A 26,086-nucleotide genomic window follows, 5' to 3' on the forward strand; every position below is an offset into this window, starting at 1 on the left:
GCTCTCTCTCTCGCGCGCTCTCTCTCTCGCGCGCTCTCTCTCTCGCGCGCTCTCTCTCTCGCGCGCTCTCTCTCTCGCGCGCGCTCTCTCTCTCTCGCGCGCTCTCTCTCTCTCTCCGCTCTCTCTCTCTCGCGCGCTCTCTGTCTCTCGCGCGCTCTCTCTCTCTCGACGGCGCTCCTCTCTCTCTCTCCGCGCCGCTCTCTCTCTCGCGCGCTCTCTCTCGCCGCGCGCTCTCTCTCTCCTCGCGCGCGCGCTCTCTCTCGCGCGCGCGCGCTCTCTCTCTCTCGCGCGCTCTCTCCTCTCCGCGCTCTCTCTCTCTCTCGCCGCTCTCTCTCTCTCGCGCGCTCTCTCTCTCTCGCGCGCTCCTCTCTCTCTCTCTCCGCGCGCTCTCTCTCTCTCTCGCGCGCTCTCTCTCTCTCTCGCGCGCTCTCTCTCTCTCTCTCGCGCGCTCTCTCTCTCTCTCGCGCCGCTCTCTCTCTCTCTCTCGCCCGCGCTCTCTCTCTCCGCGCGCTCTCTCTCTCTCGCGCGCTCTCTCTCTCTCTCGCTCTCTCTCTCGTCTCGCGCCGCTCTCTCTCTCGCGCGCTCTCTCTCTTCGCGCGCTCTCCTCTCTCGGCGCGCTCTCTCTCTCTCGCGCGCTCTCTCTCTCTCTCGCGCTCTCTCTCTCTCTCGCGCTCTCTCTCTCGGCGCTCTCGCTCGCGCGCTCTCTCTCTCTCGCGCGCTCTCTCTCTCTCTCGCGCGCTCTCTCTCTCTCTCGCGCGCTCTCTCTCTCTCTCTCGGCGCTCTCTCTCTCTCTCGCGCGCGCTCTCTCTCGCGCTCTCTCGCTCTCTCCTCGCTCTCTCTCGCGCGCTCTCTCTCTCTCGCGCGCGCTCTCTCTCGCGCGCGCTCTCTCTCTCGCGCGCGCTCTCTCTCTCTCGCGCGCTCTCTCTCTCTCGCGCGCGCTCTCTCTCTCTCTCCGCGCGCGCGCTCTCTCTCCTCTCTCTCTCTCGCGCGCTCTCTCTCTCTCTCTCTCTCTCGCCGCTTCGCGCGCTCTCTCTCTCTCGCGCGCTCTCTCTCTCTTGCGCGCGCTCTCTCTCTCTCGCGCTTCTCTCTCTCTCGCGCGCTCCTCTCTCGCGCGCTCTCTCTCTCGCGCGCTCTCTCTCTCTCTCGCCGCTCTCTCTCTCTCTCTCGCGCGCTCTCTCTCTCGCGCGCTCTCTCTCTCGCGCGCTCTTCTCTCTCGCGCGCTCTCTCTCTCTCGCAGCGCTCTCTCTCTCTCCGCGCTCTCTCTCTCTCCGCGCTCTCTCTCTCTCGCGCGCTCTCTCTCGCGCGCTCTCTCTCTCTCGCGCGCTCTCTCTCTCTCTCGCGCGCTCTCTCTCTCTCGCGCGCTCTCTCTCTCTCGCGCGCTCTCTCTCTCTCGCGCGCGCTCTCTCTCTCTCGCGCGCTCTCTCTCTCTCGCCGCGCTCTCTCCTCTCTCTCGCCGCGCTCTCTCTCTCTCTCGCGCTCTCTCTCTCTCGCGCGCGCTCTCTCTCTCTCTCGCGCGCTCTCTCTCGCGCGCTCTCTCTCTCGCGCGCTCTCTCTCGCGCGCTCTCTCTCTCTCGCGCGCTCTCTCTCGCGCGCTCTCTCTCTCTCGCGCGCTCTCTCTCTCGCGCGCTCTCTCTCTCGCGCGCGCTCTCTCCTCGCGCGCGCGCTCTCCTCTCTCCGCGCGCGCTCTCTCTCTCTCCGCTCTCTCTCTCTCGCGCGCTCTCTCTCTCTGCGCGCGCTCTCTCCCTCGCGCTGCAGCGCTCTCTCTCGCGCGCTCTCTCTCTCTCTCTCTCGCGGCGCTCGCCTCTCTCTCGCGCGCGCTCTCTCTCTCTCGCGCGCGCTCTCTCTCTCTCTCGCGCGCTCTCTCTCTCTCTCTCGCGCGCGGCTCTCTCTCTCTCTCGCGCGCTCGCTCTCTCTCTCGCGGCGCGCTCTCTCTCGCGCGCGCTCTCTCTCTCTCGCGCGCGCGCTCTCTCTCTCTCGCGCGCGCTCTCTCTCTCTCGCGCGGCGCGCTCTCTCGCTGCGCGCGCGCTCTCTCTCTCTCGCGCGCGCAGCGCGCTCTCTCTCGCGCGCCTCGCGCGCGCTCTCTCTCTCGCGCGCGCGCGCTCTCTCTCGCGCGCGCTCTCTCTCTCTCGCGCGCGCGCTCTCTCTCGCGCGCGCGCTCTCTCTCTCGGCGCGCGCTCTCTCTCGCGCGCGCTCTCTCTCTCGCGCGCTCTCTCAGCGCGCGCTCTCTCTCTCGCGCGCATCTCTCTCTCTCGCGCGCGCGCTCTCTCTCTCTCGCGCGCGCTCTCTCTCTCTCGCGCGCGCTCTCTCTCGCGCGCTCTCTCTCTCTCGCGCGCTCTCTCTCGCGGCTCTCTCTCTCTCGCGCGCTCTCTCTCGCGCGCTCTCTCTCTCGCGCGCTCTCTCGCTCGCGCGCTCTCTCTCTCGCGCGCGCTCTCCCTCGCGCGCAGCGCTCTCTCTCTCGCGCGCTCTCTCTCTCTTCTCGCTCTCTCTCTCTCGCGCTCTCTCTCTCGCGCGCGCTCTCCCTCGCGCGCGCGCTCTCTCTCTCGCGCGCTCTCTCTCTCTCTCTCGCGCGCTCTCTCTCTCTCGCAGCGCTCTCTCTCGCTCGCGCGCTCTCTCTCCTCTCTCGCGCGCTCTCTCTCTCTCTCTCGCGCTGCTGCTCTCTCTCTCTCTCGCGCGCTCGCTCTCTCTCTCGCGCGCGCTCTCTCTCGCGCGCGCTCTCTCTCTCTCCCTCGCTCGCGCGCTCTCTCTCTCTCGCGCGCAGCTCTCTCTCTCGCGCGCGCGCGCTCTCTCGCGCGCGCGCGCTCTCTCTCTCTCGCGCGCGCACGCGCAGCGCTCTCTCTCTCGCCGCGCGCGCGCGCTCTCCTCTCGCGCGCGCTCTCTCTCTCTCGCGCGCGCGCTCTCTCTCGCGCGCGCGCTCTCTCTCTCTCTCGCGCGCGCTCTCTCGCGCGCGCTCTCTCTCGCGCGCGCTCTCTCTCGCGCGCGCTCTCTCTCGCGCGCGCTCTCTCTCGGCGCTCTCTCTCGCGCGCGCTCTCTCTCGCGCGCGCTCTCTCTCTCTCGCGCGCTGCGCGCGCTCTCTCTCGCGCGCAGCTCTCTCTCTCTCGCGCGCTGCTCTCTCTCGCTCGCGCGCGCTCTCTCTCGCGCGCGGCTCTCTCTCTCTCTCGCGCGCGCTCTCTCTCGCGCGGCGCTCTCTCTCTCGCGCGCTCTCTCGGTCTCTCCGCGCTCTATCTCTCTCTCGCGCTCTCTCTCTCTCGCGCGCTCTCTCTCTCGCGCTCTGATGTCTCTCTCTCGCGCTCTAGTGTCTCTCTCTCTCGCGCTCTAGTGTCTCTCTCGCGCTAGGCTCTAAGTGTCTCTCGCGCTCTAAGTGTCTCTCGCGCTCTAAGTGTCTCTCGCGCTCTAAGTGTCTCTCGCGCTCTAAGTGTCTCTCGCGCTCTAAGTGTCTCTCGCGCTCTAAGTGTCTCTCGCGCTCTAAGTGTCTCTCGCGCTCTAAGTGTCTCTCGCGCTCTAAGTGTCTCTCGCGCTCTAAGTGTCTCTCGCGCTCTAAGTGTCTCTCGCGCTCTAAGTGTCTCTCGCGCTCTAAGTGTCTCTCGCGCTCTAAGTGTCTCTCGCGCTCTAAGTGTCTCTCGCGCTCTAAGTGTCTCTCGCGCTCTAAGTGTCTCTCGCGCTCTAAGTGTCTCTCGCGCTCTAAGTGTCTCTCGCGCTCTAAGTGTCTCTCGCGCTCTAAGTGTCTCTCGCGCTCTAAGTGTCTCTCGCGCTCTAAGTGTCTCTCGCGCTCTAAGTGTCTCTCGCGCTCTAAGTGTCTCTCGCGCTCTAAGTGTCTCTCGCGCTCTAAGTGTCTCTCGCGCTCTAAGTGTCTCTCGCGCTCTAAGTGTCTCTCGCGCTCTAAGTGTCTCTCGCGCTCTAAGTGTCTCTCTCGCGCTCTAAGTGTCTCTCTCGCGCTCTAAGTCTCTCTCTCGCGCTCTCTGTCTCTCTCTCGCGCTCTCTGTCTCTCTCTCGCGCTCTCTGTCTCTCTCTCGCGCTCTCTGTCTCTCTCTCGCGCTCTCTGTCTCTCTCTCGCGCTCTCTGTCTCTCTCTCGCGCTCTCTGTCTCTCTCTCGCGCTCTCTGTCTCTCTCTCGCGCTCTCTGTCTCTCTCTCGCGCTCTCTGTCTCTCTCTCGCGCTCTCTGTCTCTCTCTCGCGCTCTCTGTCTCTCTCTCGCGCTCTCTGTCTCTCTCTCGCGCTCTCTGTCTCTCTCTCGCGCTCTCTGTCTCTCTCTCGCGCTCTCTGTCTCTCTCTCGCGCTCTCTGTCTCTCTCTCGCGCTCTCTGTCTCTCTCTCGCGCTCTCTGTCTCTCTCTCGCGCTCTCTGTCTCTCTCTCGCGCTCTCTGTCTCTCTCTCGCGCTCTCTGTCTCTCTCTCGCGCTCTCTGTCTCTCTCTCGCGCTCTCTGTCTCTCTCTCGCGCTCTCTGTCTCTCTCTCGCGCTCTCTGTCTCTCTCTCGCGCTCTCTGTCTCTCTCTCGCGCTCTCTGTCTCTCTCTCGCGCTCTCTGTCTCTCTCTCGCGCTCTCTGTCTCTCTCTCGCGCTCTCTGTCTCTCTCTCGCGCTCTCTGTCTCTCTCTCGCGCTCTCTGTCTCTCTCTCGCGCTCTCTGTCTCTCTCTCGCGCTCTCTGTCTCTCTCTCGCGCTCTCTGTCTCTCTCTCGCGCTCTCTGTCTCTCTCTCGCGCTCTCTGTCTCTCTCTCGCGCTCTCTGTCTCTCTCTCGCGCTCTCTGTCTCTCTCTCGCGCTCTCTGTCTCTCTCTCGCGCTCTCTGTCTCTCTCTCGCGCTCTCTGTCTCTCTCTCGCGCTCTCTGTCTCTCCCTCGCGCTCTCTGTCTCTCCCTCGCGCTCTCTGTCTCTCCCTCGCGCTCTCTGTCTCCTCTCTCTCCTCCTCCTCTCTCTCTCCTCCTCCGCTCTCTCTTCTCCTCCGCGCTCTCTTCTCCTCCGCGCTCTCTTCTCCTCCGCTCTCTCTTCTCCTCCGCTCTCTCTTCTCCTCCGCTCTCTCTTCTCCTCCGCTCTCTCTTCTCCTCCGCTCTCTCTTCTCCTCCGCTCTCTCTTCACCTCCGCTCTCTCTTCTCCTCCGCTCTCTCTTCTCCTCCTCCGCTCTCTCTTCTCCTCCGCGCTCTCTCTTCTCCTCCGCGCTCTCTCTTCTCCTCCGCGCTCTCTCTTCTCCTCCGCTCTCTCTTCTCCTCCGCTCTCTCTTCTCCTCCGCTCTCTCCCGCTCTCTCTTCTCCTCCGCTCTCTCTTCTCCTCCGCTCTCTCTTCTCCTCCGCGCTCTCTTCTCCTCCGCGCTCTCTTCTCCTCCGCGCTCTCTTCTCCTCCGCGCTCTCTTCTCCTCCGCTCTCTCTTCTCCTCCGCTCTCTCTTCTCCTCCGCTCTCTCTTCTCCTCCGCTCTCTCTTCTCCTCCGCTCTCTCTTCTCCTCCGCTCTCTCTTCTCCTCCGCTCTCTCTTCTCCTCCGCTCTCTCTTCTCCTCCGCGCTCTCTCTTCTCCTCCGCGCTCTCTCTTCTCCTCCGCGCTCTCTCTTCTCCTCCGCTCTCTCTTCTCCTCCGCTCTCTCTTCTCCTCCGCTCTCTCTTCTCCTCCGCTCTCTCCCGCTCTCTCTTCTCCTCCGCTCTCTCTTCTCCTCCGCTCTCTCTTCTCCTCCGCTCTCTCTTCTCCTCCGCTCTCTCTTCTCCTCCGCGCTCTCTCTTCTCCTCCGCGCTCTCTCTTCTCCTCCGCGCTCTCTCTTCTCCTCCGCTCTCTCTTCTCCTCCGCTCTCTCTTCTCCTCCGCTCTCTCTTCTCCTCCGCTCTCTCTTCTCCTCCGCTCTCTCCCGCTCTCTCTTCTCCTCCGCTCTCTCTTCTCCTCCGCGCTCTCTTCTCCTCCGCGCACTCTTCTCCTCCGCGCACTCTTCTCCTCCGCGCACTCTTCTCCTCCGCGCTCTCTTCTCCTCCGCGCTCTCTTCTCCTCCGCGCTCTCTTCTCCTCCGCGCTCTCTTCTCCTCCGCGCTCCAGAGAACCTCCCTTCATAAGGCAAGCCCTCCAGTCCAGGCAGCATCCTGGTTAACTTTATTTGCACCCTCTCCAAAGCCTCCATATCTTCCCTATAGTAGGGAGACCAGGACTGGACACAATATTCCTAATGTGGTCTCGCCAGGGACTTGTAGAGCTGTAGCAAAACCTTGCAGCTCTTAAACTTGATCCCCCGTTAATGAAAGCCAAAACACCATATGCTTTCTAAACTCTTCCTATTCATGCACTCATCCAAATGCCTTTTAAATGTTGTCATTATACCTGGCCCCACCACTTTCTTTGGCAGTTCATTTCATACAAGCACCACCCTCTGTGTGGAAAAAGTTGCCCCTCAGGTCCTTTATAAATCTTACCCCTCTTACCATTAACCTATGCCTTCTAGTTTTGGACTCCCCCCATCCTGGGGAAGAGTCCTTGCCTATTCACCCTAGCCACGTTCCTCATGATTAAGGAGCAGAATTAGGCCATTCAACCCATCGAGTGTGCTCCTCCTTTTCAATCATGGTTGATGTTTCTGCACCCCATTTGCCTGCATTCTGTAACCTTTGATTTCCTTCTATCATGAACCTCTATCTTAAAAATGCTAAATGATTTGGTCTCCACAGACTTCTGCTGCATGAGTTCCACAGAATTCCCTCCCTATCTCTCAGATTAGGATTAAACTGCCCATAATAAGGCAGAAAGAGCCAATATGGATGGTGGGGTGCCTGATGTTCAACTCCCAACCACTCACCTTCTGGATACCACTGCAATCGAGTGTTTTGACTGTTAAAGTTAATGGATAGCAAATTCACACATGAATTCAAAATATGTTATCCAGCATACAAAGCTGCAAGGCAAGATCACAGATTCATAAATGTATCCTTTTATAGGAAACATTTAGTGGTTATTTAGCAACTTCCATATTCTCAGCATATCAAAGTACTGCACAACCAATTTATCACATTTGTGGTTAGTATTTAAACAACTAGAACTGCTCTCTGCCCTGAGTTTCCACATTGTATACTTAATTTGATAGTTACCAGTTCTTTTTTTGATGATTTTAAGTTGATCAAATGTTTGAGAGGAATGCAACAAGAACTCTTATGCTGTTATTTGAGGAAAAGTCTGATTGATATTTCCAACATTGCAGCATTTCCATTATATTATTACGAATTATGTATTTACATGTAATGTATTGAATTAAGGCCTGCTAAGTATAGTCTTTTGACTCTAGCTGACAGTCTATTTCTAGAATAAACATTAATGACAATATGTAGATTAGAAATTAATAAACATGATGTCAGAAAGAGTTCCACAAAATACTTGTTCTAATAATATGTCTCCAGCAGTTTGACAACAAATTATTGGAACAGGAACAGTTGTGGCATTCGTATCAATTAATTTGATCATTTTGGAGATTCTGTTACAATTCAGTAAAATGGATTTGATTTAAGCTGTAATTATATTTTTTTTAAAACGAATGGCAGGAGAAAATAGTCACAAACTATTTTTCATGTGCAACAAATACATTTTGAATTTTCTCAAAACCTGTTAAAAATGTTATCCAGTTCTTATCAATCTCATGAACATATTTCTTCCCTCCCTCCACATCTCCTCAGCAAAACCAAAGGATTAGCGCCTGATTTAATCAACAAGCATGAAAATACGCCTGAAGGTACGTAGATTTTGCAACAGAACAAAGCCATGTTTCCACTATAGCTCTGTCTCTGTAGCTCTAATTTACAGCATCTAAATTAAGGCTATAACAACTGTAAATCATTCTTTTATTCTTAATAGTGAGTTTTCTGAACACAGTTACTGATTTTAATATATTTCTCTACTGAACCATATTTTTGGCTAAATGTCAAACCTACAATAAAAGCACTATGATAGTGTAGCTTGGAGCTGAGCATGCAGGTGAGAGATTCCCATGTATTTGTTGCCCTTGTCCTTGTTAAGTGATAGCATTTGTGGGTTTGGAAGCATAGAAATATAGAGAATTTAAGCAGGAGTATGCTGTTTAGCCCATCAAGCCTGCTCTGCCATTCATCATGATCATGGCTGATCTTCCATCTCAATACCCTACTTCTGCTCCAACCCCATACACCCTGACACCTTTAGCTATCCTGAACATATACAGTGACGTGGAATCCAAAGCATTACGGGGGAGAGAATTTCATAGGTTCATCACTTGGTGAGTAATATCTCCTCATCAAACTAACATAACCCATGTCCTGACACCTTGATTTCCTGTTCTAGATCCCAAGACCAGGAAAATGTCAACTCTCATTTGGGCAACTCGGTGGCTCAGTGGCGCGGGCGGCACAGTGGCTCGGGTTAGCGCTGCTGCTTCATACACGAGGGACCTGGGTTAGATTCCCGCCTTGGGTGACTGTCTATGTAGAGTTTGCACATTCTCCCCCTGTCTGCTTTGGTTTCCTTCAGGTGCTCCAGTTTCCTCCCATAATCCAAGGATATGCAGGTTAGGTGAATTGACCATGCTAAATTGCCCATAGTGTTAGGTGCATTAGTCAGGTAAATGGAGGGGAGTGGGCCTGGGTGGTTTACTCTTCAGACGGTCGGTGTGGACTTGTTGGGCCGAAGGGCCTGTTTCCATACTGTAGGGAATCTAATCTAATCTAATTTAATCTCATCTAATTTGTCAAGCTCTGTGAGAATTCTATTTGTTTCAATGACATCCCTCTCCTACTTCTAAACTCCAGTGAATATTAGCGCAGTCAACCCAATCTCTCCTCAACAAACCTGCCATCCCACAAATCAAGCTGGTGAACCTTCACTGCACTTCATCTATGGCAGTTATATATTCTCTTAGGTAAGGAGACCAAAACTGCACACAATGCAGGTGTTGCAAGAAACATTGGAAGATAATATAAAAGCTTGGTCTTCAGTGTCTTAGTATCAACAGTTTTTGTTCTTCCATTGGGCTGATGGAGGAGCTGTTGGCCTTTCCTAAGGAGAAGGTGTATCTTCTCTCCCTGGATCTTATTGCCCTTTCCTCCTCTCCTGTCCCTGTTAATATAACTTATTTAGTCTGGTTGGCCATCAGTGCTATGTCAAACACCTGTCTAACCCATTGTGAGTCAAATACCTGCTTTCCCCTTGTCCATCTCCATTTGAAGATTGGATTTCTTTCCTTCTAAGGCTAAAACCTCCTTATTTTCAATTCACTGCATTGATAATGGAGTAGGATGGCCTAATAAATTTTTGATGTGAGCCAAGGCCTTGATGATTTTTATTAGAGATTTGTTTACATTTGCAGAAGGCTAGTTACAGATGTCGCAGTTAGGTTAGGTCTCCTGCTAAGCAAGAAATACCAAACGTGGAATGCTGAGGTTTAAGGGGGCCCCAATTTTCAACACCACCACAGACCTTTATGACACAGGGAAAGTCTGTCATAAAGCAGCTGAAGATAATCAGCTATGAAAAGTTCCTGCACTGATTTCCTGTGGCAGAGATGATTGAATTCCACGAATCACAAGCACATTTCTTTTGTGTTAAGTAGTACTATAGAGACTTACCCAGTTCCCACTAACTGCAGTTTTGCTGACGTTCCTCAGTGCCTCAGCTGGCAAATGTTGCTTTTGGTGTCAGGAGCAATCACCCTATTTACCCTCTTGAGTGCCCTTTTGGATGAAGGCTGTAATGTGTTCATTTGGCTCAACAGAGCTGAAACTGAGCATTAAGCTATTGTTGAGTAGGTGCAACTTAATATCATTGTCATTGTTGGCTATGCTGGACCTGTCCTTTTTTTGTGGACTGGACATACCTGGGTAAGTTTTAACATTACTCATTAGGGCTAAATGTTGGGTTTATGGACATTTTGTTGATTGATCAGTGAAAAGCAAGCTTTTAAATTTTCTTCAAGATGTAGATGTATAAAACTTTGCTGTTTATATATTTTTGTTTCACAGAGGACTGGGACATATTAGATTCAGAAGGAAACGAGCGGCTTACAGGACAGGAAGATTTTGCTTCATTAGCTGAACCACTTGGGTTAAATGACAGCAAATTGATTCCAGATCCAGTTCAATTTCCAGAACAGGATCCTCTTGGGGCATCAGTTGCCACTGATAACACACATGAAATGCTTTTAAAGAAAGGTAACTTCAGCCATGTTTTCAAATTTATTATGAAAGTGATAAGTGCATGAAGGTGTCATGGTATTACTATCAATAAAACACCTGATAAAATGGTAACGTAACCTGTATTTATCAAGTTAATGTAGGATCTAGGCATCAAATAAAGGCCACAGGGAGATACAAAAAATGGCTGACTTGCTGCAACTTGTTTTTTTTAAACCCCTGCTGATTACACATATGGAGTGGTCAGGAAGTCTCTGACATGCTTTTTTACTAAAACATGGTGTGTACCAATGCAAGATCATATAAAAATAAGAGTGCAATTGTTACCTATTTTTAAAAAATGAATTTTTGGCATTAATTCATAACATTTTAATATAATGAATTGTTTATGTTCTGAAGTGGACCAAAAGAGCTACTTAGAATACTGGACTTCCCTCTAGTCTTTTCACTCCCAAACTCCCCTAAATCAAACAGAAAAGTTCCTGTGACACTGCTCGCTACTGGCCATGAAAGCTGCATGCAACCTGCTCAGTGGTGAATAGATATGATTAGACAACTCTGTTCTGCCCTTCAGACCTCGATAGCCATTCTGCAAGATCATGGCCGATCTCATTGTAACCACAACTCCACAGTCCCGTCTACCCCCGATAACTTTTCGCATCTTTGTTTACCAAGAATCTATTCAGCCCTGTATTAAAAATATTCAACGACTCTGCTTTAGTCGCCTTTTGAGGCAGTGAGTTCAAAACTTATCACCCTCTGAGAAAAAGTTTACCTCGTGTTATGGTTGAATGACTTCTTATTTTTGAATGATGACCCCTAGTTCTAGATTCTGCCACTCTCTTGACATCTACCCTTGCAAGTCCTCTCAATATCTTGTATGCTTCAATAAAATTGCCTCTTAATCACTCTTCTAAACTCCAGTGGATACGATTCTAGCCTATCTAACCTTTCCTCATAAAATAGTGCTCACTTTTCAATGCTCAACCTCCTCTCAACTGATTCCAGTTTAAAAAAAAAAGGTCACCAATACTGCACATAATCGCTCAAAGGTTTCACCCTGATGTCACCATGTGTGAATTGTCATCTTGAACATTTCCTGCCAGTTTTATGGCTAGAATAAATAAATAGAAGGAACCTGAATAAGGCTTTGCCTATTCTGCAGAAAAATTGACTCAGAATTTTGTTTTTCTTTGTTTTTCTTCAGTATACTTCGTCATGAAATAAGATCTGTCAGTAGAATCATAGAATTTTACAGTACAAAAGGAGGTCATTCAACCCATCATATTTGTACCAGCTCTGAAAAAAGCTAGCCAGCTAGACTCGTTTTCCAGCCCTATCTCTGTAGTCCTCTACATTCATCAATTTCAAATATATATCCAGCTATATCCAGCTCTCTTTTGAAACCTCCTATGGAATCCACCTCCACCACTCTCCCAACCAACGCATTCCAAATTCCAGCAATTCTGAGTACAGGAAGTTTCTCCTCTCACCCCTAGTTCTCTTGCTCATAACGTTGAAGTTGTGACCCCTAGTTACTGGCATACCAACAAATGGAAATAGAATATCTTCCTTTGCTTTGTCAAAATTTTGTAATTTTGAGCACTTCAATAAGGTCACCTGTTATTTTCCTTGGAGCAGAGAAAACCCAATTTCTGTAAGTGTTCCTGTTATCTAAAATCGGTCATTCTTGGGACCATTCTAATAAATTATCTTTGTGCACTTTCTAGGGCTTTAACATTCTTTCTTAAATAAGATGTTCACAACTGAACACAATACTCCAAATCTGGTCTGACCAATCATTTGTAGAGCTTTAGCACCACTTCCTTGCTTTTATACCATTTGTACCATTTTCCTCTGTTAGGTTTAAATAGGTCTGATGAGAAAACAAACACCAAACTGACTTTGGGTGAACAAGCTGCATCTCTCCGGGATACCCAGGAAAGAGTTTTTGCTCTTCAGCGTATCACAGTGGCTATGCAAATTCTTCTAGCACATACCATGGTTATGAAAGCTTTATCATTGATCTCTGTAAGGTATGTCAGAAATTATAATTTCTCAATAATCTTGGCTGTTGAAAATAATCATTGCCTTAAAATCATAAGCATTTGATCAATTATGCTACATGGTGGCACATATTCTAAGTATGAATGAGTGACTTTGTCACCAAAGGACTGTGTGGTGCTCATTCAAACTAGGGCAGAAGATCTGACATTGCCACCACTCCTGTCACATGGATTTCAGATAGTTCAGGAATAGACTGGATAGGCAATGAGAGGCTATCCTCCTTCCATTCAAAACCTCCAAGTGTGGAGCATAAACGACAGCCTGTTATCATTATACTGTCATTCCCTTTCCCAGTGAGGACATCCTCCATTGTTGTTTGGTACTACCACAATGCTAAATGCAATGGGCTCAGAGCAGATGTAGGAGCTTGAAACTTGTCATCAGTGAGGTGCTGTGAGCTATCAGCAGTGACACAGATTCAACCACAACCTCTAACCTCATTATTCAACCACAACCTCTAACCTCATTGCTTGGCAATTGCCCCCAGTCTACCATTATCATCCATCCAGGGAACCAATACTATGGCTCACTGACGAGTATAGAAGAAGACCAGGAGCATGAAAGGCACCAAAAACTGAGGTGCTGATGTGGTTAAATTATAACACCAGGGTTACTTGCATGATATACAGTGGAAGCAGCATGTTAAGGGCTTAGTTAAGTGATACCACAGCCAACAGATCAAATGAAAAGGCATGAATGTTGATGAGATAAAAACAATGGCTGCAGATGCTGGAAACCAGATTCTGGAGTAGAGTGGTGCTGGAAAAGCACAGCAGTTCAGGCAGCATCCGAGGAGCAGGAAAATCGACGTTTCGGGCAAAAGCCCTTCATCAGGAATACAGGCAGAGTGCCTGAAGGGAGGAAAGATAAATGAGAGGAGAGTGGGGGTGGAGGTGATAGGTCAGGGAGGAGGGTGGGGGAAGGTAGCAAGGAGTACAGTGGGTGGATGGGAGTGGGATAAAGGTGATCGGTCAGAGAGGAGGGTAGAGTGGATAGGTGGAAAAGACTTTCTCCCCACCCTCCTCTCATTTTTTTTACTTTTTTTTTACATTACATTACAGTGTGGAAACAGGCCCTTCGGCCCAACAAGTCCACACCGACCCGCCGAAGCGCAACCCACCCATAGCCCTACATTTATCCCTTACCTAACACTACGGGCAATTTAGCATGGCCAATTCACCTTACCTGCACATCTTTGGACTGTGGGAGGAAACCGGAGCACCCGGAGGAAACCCACGCAGCCACAGGGAGAACGTGCAAACTCCACACAGTTAGTCGCCTGAGGCGGGAATTGAACCCGGTTCTCTGGCGCTGTGAGGCAGCAGTGCTAACCACTGTGCCACCGTGCACTCTGCCTGCATTGCCCAAAACGTCAATTTTCCTGCTCCTCGGATGCTGCCTGAACTGCTGTGCTTTTCCAGCACCACTCTACTCCATGAATGTTGATGAACAATTCATCAACTGACTGGAGGAAGAGAAGACCTCAAAGATATCTCATTTCTCAATGTTGGAGGTACCCAGCACATTAGAGCAAAAGACAAGGCTGAAGCGTTCGCAGCCATCTTCAAACAGAAGTGTTGAGTGGATAATCCATTTTGGCCTGCTCCTTGAAGTTCCCAGTATCACTGATGATGATCTTCAGACAGATTACTCTGTAGTATTACGAAATTGCTGAAGGCACTAGACACTGCAAAGGTTGTGAACCCTTGACAACATCCCAGCTGTAGAATTGAAGGTTCATGCATCAAGAACTAGCTCCAGTCTTAGCCAAGCCATTGCAGCACAAGCGTCTATCCTACAAAGTACTAATTTGTTCATAATTTGTCCTCTTGGCAAATTGGGGACAAATCCAATTCAGCAAGCTACCACCCTATCAGTCTGTTCTTAGTCATCAGCAAAGTGATAGAAACTACTGTTGACAGAGCTATCAAGCAACACTTGCTCTGTAACAATGTGCTCATTGGTGCTCAGATTTCTCCAGAGCAATTCACCTCCAGACTTTATTACAGCCTTGTTTTAAATATAGATAATAGAGCTAAGTTCTAGATTTGATATGGAGCAGCATTTGACAAAGCATGACATTAAAGTGCCCTAGAAAAGCTAGAGTTGATGTGAATCAGGGGAAAGTTCTCCATTTATTGAAGCCACACCTAAGACAATGAAAGATAGTTGTGCTTATTGGAGACGAGTCATTTCAGTTCTCGGACATCACTGCAGGAATCTTCATTAGTGTCTTTCCCTGCAGCATAAGGTCAGAAATTAGAATGGTTGCTGATGATTGCACAATATTCAGTACCTTTTGGGATTCCTTAGATTCTGAAGTAACTTACGTGTACATGCAGCAAGACCTGGACAATATCCAGGATTGGGCTCATAGGTGGCAAGTAAGGTTTGTGCTAGGCAATAACTGTTTGCGACAAGAGAGAATCTAACTATCTCCCTTTAATGTTCAACAGCATTAATATTACTCAATTTGCCCGTAATCTCCACATCAGTACCCTGGGATTTGTCATTAATCAAAAACCTAACTGAACCATTCATATAAATACTTTGGCAACAAAGGCTAGGAATTCTATTACACACAGCTTGTCCTGCTGATGCCCCAAAGCTTGTCGACTATCTGGAAGCAAGTCAAGAGTGTGATGGAATACTCCACCATTGTATGAGTGCAGCTCCAACATCACTCAGGTGGCTCAGCACCATCCAAAACAAAGCTGTCTGCGTTATTGACACCCCATCTACTACCTTAAGAATTACAAGAGCACACAAGGGTAGCGTCTTCCAAACCCATGACCTTGAAGGGCAGTGGTACCACCTGCAAATGCCCTTCAAGTTCCACATCATCCTGACTTGTAACTATATTATTGTTTCTTCACCAAACTGGGTCAGAGTCCTGAAACTCTTTCCCAAACAGTATTATAGGTATACCTAAATGGCATGGTGGCTCAGTGGTTAGCACTGTTGCCTCACAGCGCCAGGGACCCGGGTTCAACTCCCACCTCGGGCAACTGTCTGTGTGAAGTTTGCACATTCTCCCTGTGTCTGCGTGGGTTTCCTCCTGGTGCTCTGCTTTCCTCCCACAATCCAAAGATGTGCAGGTTAGGGGAATTGGCCATGCTAAATTGTCCATAGTTTTAGATGTAGGGGAATGGGTCTGGGTGGGTTACTCTTCGGAGGGTCGGTGTTGACTTGTTGGGTCGAAGGGCCTGTTTCCACAATGTAGGGAATCTAATCTAATCTAAACCAGATAGACTGCTGCAAAATATGAAGGTGGATTACCTTCTCAAGCAAAATTAGGGATCAGGAATAAATTTTGTCCTTGCCAGTGATACTCTCATCGCTTGAATGAATAAAACACAAACATCAAATTAGCCTATAATCATTGTTATAAAGAAGAATGTAAAGGTTATGTTGAGGGATATAACTGAATTAATGTTTGACTGGCTTTTTGTGGATGAAATGCTCATTTCACTAATTGTCATGTGTTCAATTCCTTTGTTAAACCATTCTGTTAAATTCTTCCTTTGCCCCAGGCAACCATATTCACGTTGTTTTATTAAGAATTTTGACAGTTGCTTTAATTTTATGTAAAACTTTTAAAGATCCAAATGTCCTTTTTTTTCTGAAAAATCAATTTACTGAGTATTTTTTCAATTAGTGTTGGTCCCCACAATGGTATGAAATTACACTGATTGAGTGATGCTGCCATGGAACGATACATCACAAAAGTGGTCAGTCTGCCCATGAAGGTTGTGTCAGGTTATCCCATTCCCCTCCAATTCCCCATATTTTCCTGGTCAGTTATTTATCCAGTTTCCTTTTGAAAGTTTTACATTTACTTACCACCATTCCAACCTATGCATTCCAGATCATCCTAAGGGCCTAAGGGAGTCTAAATCTAATCTAACTTGCTACATGTAATTTTTATTAAAATTCTCAGTGCTGCCTCTGCTTCTTCTGCCAATGACCCAAACTCTTGTGCTAACTGTTTGCCAACTCTTCTGCCTATGAAAATAGTCTCTTGTTCTACAAAAGCCTTCATAATTTTGAACAGCTTATGAAATGTCTGCACCTTTTGGATGTCCATATATATGCACATCAACTGCACCACCCTTTTCGTTAGTTCATCTAAAAAAATCCTGTATTTAGTCAATAAGAATTTATTTTATTTGCTGCCCTTGTCCTTCTAGTTGATGTAAGTCACGGGTTTAGAAACTGCTGTTGTTGGAAGGAGTGCACAAGTAATCAAGCTCGACTACTCCATAAGCTGTCCCAAATGTGTAAATGACCAATTGAAACACCAAGCTGATTAATTTGCCTGAATTTGTCTGCTAAATGGGACAAAAGAATTCACTCCAAGTTTCAAGAAAATGCAAAAGAAAATTTATTTATGACAAACAAATGTGAGGGATCTTGCAGGACAGTGTTTGGGAGGCCTGGATTCAAGTCCCATCTGTTCCAGAGATATATCATAATATATTTATAGCACTCACAGGAATATGGGTATACATATGGGTATCTGTAAAATGCTTTTGCCCTTTGAACTGCATCATATCATTGGGAATTGAAGCCTCCTCCCTGACAAAACAAAATGCTTATCTCACAGTATGGTAACAGCCATTTCTTCAAGAAAGAGAACTTTTAGATTTTTAAATCCATCAAAGGGTATGGAATACAGCATTGAGATAGAGGATCAGCCGTGCCGTAATCATTTTGAATGATGGAGCAGATATGAAGAGCCAAAGGCTTGCTTCTGCTCCTAGTTTCTATGATTTCCTGTAACCACTGGCAAAACTGATTATTAGCCATTGCTATTCTGTAAACTTAAACTTTAGAACAACAGGCCATAAGATACAGGAGCAGAATGAAGCCCTTTGGCCCATCGAGTCTGCTCCACCATTCAATCATGTTTCTCAATCCCATTCTCCTGCTGCCTTCTCATTAACCTTGATCTCTTTACCAATCAAGAACCTATCTATATCCACCTTGAATACACTCAATGAGTTGGCCTCCACAGCCCTCTGTGGCAATGAGTTCCACTGATTAACCACCCTCTGGCAACTGAAAATCCTTATTCTCCTCCTCAGTTTTAAAGGGTCATATCTTTGTTCAGACTGTGCCATCAGGTCCTAGTCTCTCCTATTAGTGAAAACCTTTTCTCCACCTCTATTCCATTTAGGCCTCTCAGTATTCTGTGTGCCCACCCTCATGCGCCGCACCACCCCACCCCCACCCCACCCATTCATCTAAATCCCATTGAGTACAGACACTTCTCATACGACAAGCTCTTCATCCCGGGATCATTCTTGTAATCTCCTGTGGACTCCTCCAAGGTCACTATATCCTTCCTTAGTTACTGGGCCTAAAACCACACTCAACATTCCAACTACAATCTGACCACAGCCTCAGCAGTACATCCCCACTCTTGTATTCTAGCTCTCTTGAAATGAATGTGGACATTGCATTTGTCTTACTAACTGCCAAATGAATCTGCATGTTAACCTTAAGAGACTTCTGACCTTGGACTCCCAAATCTCTTTGTGTTTCAGATTTCCAAAGTCTTTCTCCATTTAGAAATAGTCTATGCTTCTGGTTTTTCCTGCCAAAGTCCATAACCTCACAACCTGTCAACTTGTATTCCATCCGCCATTCCTTTGCCCACTCTCCTAGCCAGTCCAAATCCTTCTGCAGCTATCCCACTTCCTCAACACTGCCTCTCATCTTTGTGTCATCTGCAGACTTAGCAACAATGTTCTCAGTTCCTTTGTCCAGATCCTTAAAGTATATTGTGAATAATTGTGTTGCCAACACTAACCCCTGTGAAACACCACTAGTCACTCAGTGCCATTCTGAAAAAGACCCCTTTATCCCTACTCTCTGTCTTCTGCCAATCAGCCAATCGTCTCTCTATCTTGCCGCTACCTTGCCGCTAACACCATGAACCCTTATCTTATTTAGCAACCTCTTGTGCAGCACCTTGTCAAAATCAAATAGATCACATCCATTGGCTCTTCTTTGTTTAACTTTATTGTTACTTCAAAGAATTTTAACAGATTTGTCAGGCATCACTTCCCCTTGACAAAGCCGTGCTGACTCAGCCCTGTTTCACTGTGTACCTCCAAGTATCTTACCAACGACCAAGGTCATTCTAACCAGCTTGCAGTTTCTTGTCTTCTGCCTCCTTCCCTTCTGTTACATAGCCATTTTCCTCTGGTATCCTCCCTGACTTCAGTGATTCCTGAAAGATTACTACCAATGCCTCTACAAACTCCTCAGCTATTACTGGTCTGGGTGATTTATCTACCTGCAGTTCTTTCAGCTTCCCCAGCACCTTTTTCTTAGTGATAGCCTCTGCACTCACCTCTGCCCCTAAGTCTCTTGAAATTCTGGTATGCTACTAGTGTTTAACTGTGAGAACTGATGCAAAGTACCTATTCTGTTCCTTTGCCAATTTTTGGTCCCCATTACTACTATTCCAGCCTCACTGTCCAGCTGTCCAATGTCCACTCTTGTCTCTCTCTTATCTTTTATATGTCTAAATAACTCTTGCAATATTCTTTTATATTATTAACCAGGTTACTCTCATATTCTATCTTTGACCTGCCTTATTGCTTTTTTTAGTTATACTCAACTGGTATTTAAAGGCTTCCAAATCCTCTGGCTTCCCACTACTCTGCAACATGCTGTATTCGTTTTCCTTTGCTTTTATGCTGTCCCTGACTTTCTTTGTCATCCGTGGTTGTCTCCTCTCCCCCTTAGTGTGCTTCAGGGATGAATTTCACTATGCCTCCCAAGTTATCCCCAGAAACTATTGCTCTTATTGCTCCACCATCTTCCATGCCAGACTCCTCTTCCAGTCAACTCTGACCAGCTTCTCTCTCATTTCTTTGTAGTTACCTTTACTGAACTGTAATACTATTACGTCTGATTCCAACTTTTTTCTCTCAAACTACAGGGTGAATTTTATGATGTATGGTCTCTGCCCCCCAGGGATTCCTTCACCTTAAGTTCCCCAATCAAGTCTGCCTCACTGCACATCACCAAATTCAGAATTGCTTGTTTGCCAGTGGCTCTACCACAAGCTGCTCCAAAAAATATCATCTCGTAGAAATTACACAAATTCCTTTTCTTCAGATTTTTTTTTCTCTGCTAGGAGGTCTGTACATAACTTCCGTCAGGGACTGTTTTCCTTTGCAATTCCCCAACTCCTCCCACTTAGATTCTATGCCTTCTGACTTTATAATACTTCTTGCTATCAATTTAGTTTTTATTTCTTACTAATGAGGCAACCCTACTCCCTCAGCCCATGCCGATAGGACATATCCTTGGATACTTAGTTCCCAGACCTAATCCCCTTGTAGCCACATCACTATGATATCTGCAGCATTGTACCTGCTGATCTAAATCTGCAATGCAACCTTGTTTTGGATACTGAGTGCATATAAGTACAGCACCCTCAGTCCTGTATTAACTGCTCACTTTCATAGAGTTGTCCCCTTATCTGTTGTGTCTGAAGTTACCCTTTCCATAATCTGCCCTATTACTTGTTGTGGAAACTTTAATAACCTCTGTAGAGCATCCCCTTCCTCTTAACATTTTCCCATGCAACTTACCCCCTACCCACCCCTGGACTAATTAGTTTAAAGCCCTGTCCAGAGGCCTAGTAATCCACCCTGACAGAATTCTGGTCCCACCCAAATTCAAGTGGAGCCTGTACCATCGGAACAGCTCTCTCCTTCCTCAGGATTGGTGCCAATTTCCCATGATTTCAAACCAATCATTGAACAATGCATTTACCTATTTACTCTTGTTGACCTTTTGTCAATTTGCACATGGCTTAGGTAGTAATCCAGAGATTATTACCTTTTCAGTTCTGCATTTAAATTTAGCCCCTAGCTGAACACATTCCCTCAGCAGAACCTCTTGACTTCTTCCTTCTATGTCTTTGGCATCTACACTGACCACGACAACTGGCTCTTTCCCTCCCACTCTCTGCAGCCCTGAACTTGGATATCAGGCAGGCAATGCAGCCTTTGGGACTCTGTGCTGACTACAGAGAACAGTGTCTATTCTCCTGACTATACAATTCCTGATTACAGCTACATTTCTCTCTCCTCCCCTCTCTTGAATGCCTTCCTGTACCATGGTGCTATAGTCTGTTTGCTCATCCTCTCTACAGCCCTTGCTTTCAGTCACAAAGGGAGCAAGAATCTCAAACGTGTTAGGAAAGCTCAAGGGCAGAGGCTCCTTCAGCATTATCTCCTGGATCCCTCTATCTGCTTTGCTTGAAGTCACACCCTCAAGGTAGTTCATCTAAGGAATGTGACTACCTCCTGAAACACAGCAACCAAGTAACTCTCTCCCTCCTGGTTGGTGTGTTGCAGTGTTTGAAGCTCAGACTCCAGCACATCAATTCTGAGCCAGAGTTCCTCAAGCAGCCAACACCTGCTACAGATGTGGTTACAATGAACCACAATGAGATACATGTGTTCCTACATTATGCAATTACAGCACATTGTCTGGCCTGGCATCTCTATTTTAATTAATTAATTCTAAATTTGTTCTTTTTTAATGTCATACTAGTCTTTTAGTTTGTAGCCTGTAAATATTTCCCCTATTTACCCTCTATCCAAAAGTAGCCAATAATACATAGTTTGTGAGAAGATTCGTAGCTCGGGTGCTCGTTGCTGTGGTTCTGTTCGCCGAGCTGGAAGTTTTTGTTGCAAACGTTTCGTCCCCTGTCTAGGTGACATCCTCAGTGCTTGGGAGCCTCCTGTGAAGCGCTTCTGTGGTGTTTCCTCCGGCATTTATAGTGGCCTGTCCCTGCCGCTTCCGGTTGTCAGTTTCAGCTGTCCGCTGTAGTGGCCGGTATATTGGATCCAGGTCTATGTGTTTGTTGATGGAGTTTGTGGATGAGTGCCATGCTTCTAGGAATTCCTGGCTGTTCTTTGTTTCGCTTGCCCTATAATGGTAGTGTTGTCCCAGTCAAATTCATGTTGCTTGTCGTTTGCGTGTGTGGCTACTAGGGATAGCTGGTTGTGTCGTTTCATGGCTAGTTGATGTTCGTGGATAGTTAGCTGTCTTCCTGTTTGTCCTATATAGTGTTTTGTGCAGTCCTTGCATGGGATTTTGTACACTACATTAGTTTTGCTCATGTTGGGTATCGGGTCCTTCGTTTTGGTGAGTTGTTGTCTGAGAGTGGCTGTTGGTTTGTGTGCTGTTATAAGTCCTAGTGGTCGCAGTAGGTCGCAATAATACTAGTCAAATCTGTAGTTGTTATCAAGCAGTGAACTTATGGTTTAGCTGTGATGTCACTCTTTTGTGTTGGGCTTCAATTTATCCTGCTTAAAAAAAAAAAGACCTTTCAATTTATAAGCCAAAAAAAAGCAAAAATCACCTTTTCCTCTCTGCACTGAATTCCCAAGTTCCTTCCGAATTCCCACATTGCTTCCAAATTCCCCAAACGACATACTCAGGTTGTGTATCAAGCGGATTGATCTCTCTTCCTGACCGTGCAAAGCATACTGGTGCTCTTTCAACAGCTCCTTTCTTCAATAGAACTGAGGTGAGCTGAGATAACTCATACTAGTTTATCCCATTTTAAACACAAACATGGCACACATTCATCGACAGCTAAGACAGATAAGACATACAATTCTGCAGAAATATCACAGCTGAAACATAGGCAGCATAACACTGGCAAAGAGGAACAAATTCTATAGATCAAGAATCCAAATCACAAGGGAGAATGGAAGTGAATTGGTCACTTCTTTTTCTTTTAGCATTATACTATGTTATTGTCGTTAATGCTCAATTTGGTAGTTAGTCAGTTGGACTTGGGTATTTATTTGAGTTAGACATTCTTTTCAGAGTCTTTGTGCATGTTTGTTTTTCCACTTAGAGGTGAGAAAGAGAGGGAAACTTGGTCTTTCTTGCAGGCTTTCTGAAGGTCTGATTCAGCTGCCCCTTCAATCTACAACTTAAAAATTCAAAGGCTATTCTGAGGCACCTTTTCAACTCAAAGGTGCTTAATGCCAACATGTCTCTCAAAAGTATAAAATTCAGCTTCTCCATACTTTTGACCTTTGAAATTAAATCTTGTTTCATTCCCTGTAAGATAGCAGTGTCCAAACTTTGATTTTTCCCAATTTATAGTCCAAAACAAAGTGCAATATTTTCACTAAAGGAGCCATGGTGAGTTGTTACAGTGCATCAGTTGTAAGTTTTGTAGATGTACACAATATGGGAGCCAGTCAAGCAGCTTGCTTTGCCCTAGTTGGTATCAAGCTTCTTGAATGTTGCAAGATACCTGGCCTCCAACCTTTACTGGTAGCCATGGCTTAATGCTGCTTGCCCAATTTGGGGTTCTGGTTGAAAGTGACCTCTTCTCCTGCCCCCAGCTACTAGGGGCCGATCGTGGGGAACCCAGTGATGACAGTGCCACTGAATAGCAAAGGAAGGTGGTAAACTGCTTCTTGAGATACTTGTGACACACTTTAAGGAAAGTCTTAAGATTCTGTAAATTTGTAACCTTTTACTGGAGTACCTGTGATGAATGTAGCTATTATTGCACTTAGTATAAGCAAAAACAATTATGATAGCAATGTAATTTTGGAGAAAAGCAAATTATTTAAAACCATATTGAAGCATAACCCCAAATCTATGCAAGTAGGAAATTATAGGGATTTAGCTCAGTTCTGATATATATTCCTTGCATAAAAATTAAGTGCTTTAGTTTATTTTGAAACATAGTTTGGAAATAAAATGTTCCTCTCAGCATATGTTAATTTTCTTCTGTCTCTTTCAAATTATCCAATTATAGTGGTTCCATGTGCAGCCAGACAAGTGGCCTGGAAGCTCTTGGATTAACTGACATCCGTGTCTTAGTTCGGTTAATGTGTCTCGCTGCTGCAGGAAGAGCTCATCTGGCAAATAATGGAATTGAATGTTTATATTCAAATAACCAACTTAGACCTTCAAAAGGAACAACTTGGAATACCAACTCTTGCCTGGCATATATGAGTTCAGCAATTGGCTGTCTAGTGGCTAACAGTCCTACTGCTTATAGGGTGTTAGTTGATGTTTGCACTCAGGTATGAGGAATAAAACGTTTGTGATATAAATTAAAAGTACTGAAAACATTTAGTGGATCAGGCAGCAACTAGTTTCATGCTGATGACTTCTAGAGTTCTGATTTAAAAAGTCATTGATTTAAAATGTTAACCCTACATTTCTCCATGCTGAGTGGTTGGTGTTTTCAGTTTTATTGCAGATTTTCAGTATCAGCATGATTTTGCTTTTTTAAATATTCATAGGCTGTTTAACAGTACCAAAACAGACATCCAGCCCATTGTGTCCAAGCTGGGTCTCGGCATGAGCTACTCCCCTAGGCTCTGCCTTTTCCCAGAGCCCTACAAATAATTTATTTTCAGTTACCCAATTTTCTTTTGAAGGCCTTCATGGATACTGTCTCCACCACATTCAGAGCCAGAACGTTCCAGATCTTAACCACACACTGCAGAATAATGTTTTCCTTCTGTTGTAGCTTCTTTTTCCAACTACCTTGTACACTAGTTCCACCAGGAGAAATTGTATTTTCCATATCTACTCTCACTAGACTCCTCATAATTGTGAACATCTATATCAAATCACCTCTTGATCTTCTCTAGTCTATTCACATAACCAAAATTCCTCATCTCTGGAACTACTCTCATGAATATTTTATATAAACTATATGCCTTCAAATTCTAAAGTATAAATCTTTAAAAAGTACAATAGTTTCATATTTTATTGCATTATATACAAGATATAATTTAAGATATTTGATTGTGTGACATTTGTAATTGAGATCCGTAGCAAGTTGGTACTGCAGACCTATTCATTTACTTTGTCTGAAGTAACAAGTATAATATGCTGTATATCTAACATGACATCTTTGAGAAGAAAACAGTAACTGATCCAGGGTATAAGTTTAAATAGCTCCATGTTATTTTTTTTCCCCAAGGATTTGATTGCTGCTGCAACAGGGCTGCATGTAGGTATGATCCGTGACTCACAGCAGAAGAACAGAGTGCTTCACCTTTTCCATAGACCAGTAAAAGACAACAAACTTTCTAGCTCTCCCAACTTCCTGGTAACTCAAACCTTAGTTGAACTGCTCACTGAAAAAGGTTTCCGCCATCATTCTAGTCGTGACAAAGAAGAGACCGAGCCCAAGGGTAGGAATATTTATGTGATCAATCACTTTGCTGATTTGTAAAGAAGTTTTAACCTGTGTTTTACAATTACATTCAGCAACTGAATGCTGTTAGGAAAGATGCTGTAAATTTGATATGTTATCTAAATGATCGAGTATATGTTTATTGAGATGGAGTATGAAATTGAGAAGTCTTGCTCCAACTGTACAATGTATTGGTGAGAATACATCTAAGAGACTGTGTATGGTTCTAGTCTCCAAAAGAAAATACGCTCAAGAGGAGGTGCACTAAATTGATTTGTATTGCTATATAATGAAGTTTGAGCAGGTTAGACCAATACTGTTTGGAATTTACATTGAGAGGTTATCTTCTTGAGGCATATTAAGGTTATGAGGGAGCCAGCGTGTGTAAATGCTGAGAGGATGTTTCTCCTTTAAGTATCTGATGGTGCAGTGCATGCTGATGTCCTGACAGAAGAATGTTTCATGCATGGTCGTGGCTATGCTGGGAAAGAAGAGTAGAATACATAAATGTAAACTGAGATTCAGAAAACCATTGAAGGATTCAAACAATTTTCACCTTTTCTTTTCCAGATGCTGCTGCAACGACCACTACTGCTACTCCCTATTATTCGTCATCACATGTTGGACCCTTAGAACTAGCCAATGCACTTGCAGCATGTTGCTTATCAGGGAGACTGAGTTCCGGACATCGTCAGTGGGCTGCACAGCATCTTGTACAGGCCTTGTCAGTGTCAGAAAGGAGCAATCAGTTCAGACCTCAAACTTATGCAGATTTAGCGGGGGATCTCCGGAAATGTCCAACTGTCAAACTGGAAGCACACGAGAATCGGGTACAATCAGTTTATCAATTTTGAAACATCTCAAAGTGGTCTCTAAAACTGATGTTAATATGCCTATGTAAAATTAAGAAGTTGCATATCAAAAATATAGAAGCTAATCAGGGTTTTATAGTAAGCGTAAAAATTATTTATGGCCAGGGCAAACTAATCGAACACAGGACTGCCCCTAAATAGGAGAATGTTCGATGAGAAGTCAACATACATTTCCATAAGGGGAAATGTTAAGAGTATGAGGTGAAACATAAAAAGAAGATATATGATGGAGATCAGATTGATAATGCAGGTAAGAACCAGTCTGAATTGGTAAAGATCAGAGGAGAAGCGAAACAGGAAAAGAGAGGTCAAGAAAAGATAGGCAGAAAACTTATAAGAAATGCAAAAATGTACTGTAGGGATACAAATAGTGAGCAGTGGTAAAAGGAAGGAGTGGGGTGAATGAAGGACCAAAAGGGGGAATTTATATTTAATATCTCAGCCATGTCCACCGTCTCTAATCAAGCAGCATTATTATTACGGAAGGGATGCTGCCGCAGTCATAGTGAATAGGAGCTATTGGAGATATTGGAGGAACTAAGAACCTATTAGATGAGAGGGAATTAGATAAGTTGGCTTAAAAGTTGATAAGTCACTAGGCTGGGATGAGTTGCATCCAGATAACTTGAGGGCAGTTAGGCTGGAAATGACAGAAACAATGGCCATAATCTTTCAATCCTCTTGGGAGCTAGAGGACTAGAGAATTGCAAAAATCACATCTTTTTTAAACTTCTTCAACTTGTCCTGTCACCACCATCAATTTCTTTTTATTATTTCACGGGATATGGGCATTGCTGGCAAGGTCACCCTATTGCTAATTGCCCAGAG

At 46.3% G+C, this 26,086-nt stretch overlaps 1 protein-coding gene across 3 annotated transcripts in view; it reads left to right on the top strand.

The window, feature by feature from the left end:
- The window catches only part of LOC122548398 (putative E3 ubiquitin-protein ligase HERC1), a 377,691-nt gene that overhangs the window by 273,136 nt on the left and 78,469 nt on the right, over positions 1–26,086 (top strand). For all 3 annotated transcript variants that reach the window (XM_043686981.2, XM_043687001.2, XM_043686991.2), the window contains exons 46-51: positions 7,616–7,671; positions 9,929–10,117; positions 11,964–12,135; positions 22,989–23,259; positions 24,171–24,384; positions 24,957–25,216. In XM_043686981.2, the coding sequence (XP_043542916.2) occupies positions 7,616–7,671; positions 9,929–10,117; positions 11,964–12,135; positions 22,989–23,259; positions 24,171–24,384; positions 24,957–25,216 (1,162 nt within the window). The remainder of the gene's footprint in view (positions 1–7,615; positions 7,672–9,928; positions 10,118–11,963; positions 12,136–22,988; positions 23,260–24,170; positions 24,385–24,956; positions 25,217–26,086) is intronic.

The sequence above is a fragment of the Chiloscyllium plagiosum genome, unplaced genomic scaffold (genome assembly GCF_037043375.1).
Source record: "Chiloscyllium plagiosum isolate Xiang-an unplaced genomic scaffold, Cpla_swu_hap1 HiC_scaffold_1, whole genome shotgun sequence".
Taxonomy (NCBI): domain Eukaryota; kingdom Metazoa; phylum Chordata; class Chondrichthyes; order Orectolobiformes; family Hemiscylliidae; genus Chiloscyllium; species Chiloscyllium plagiosum.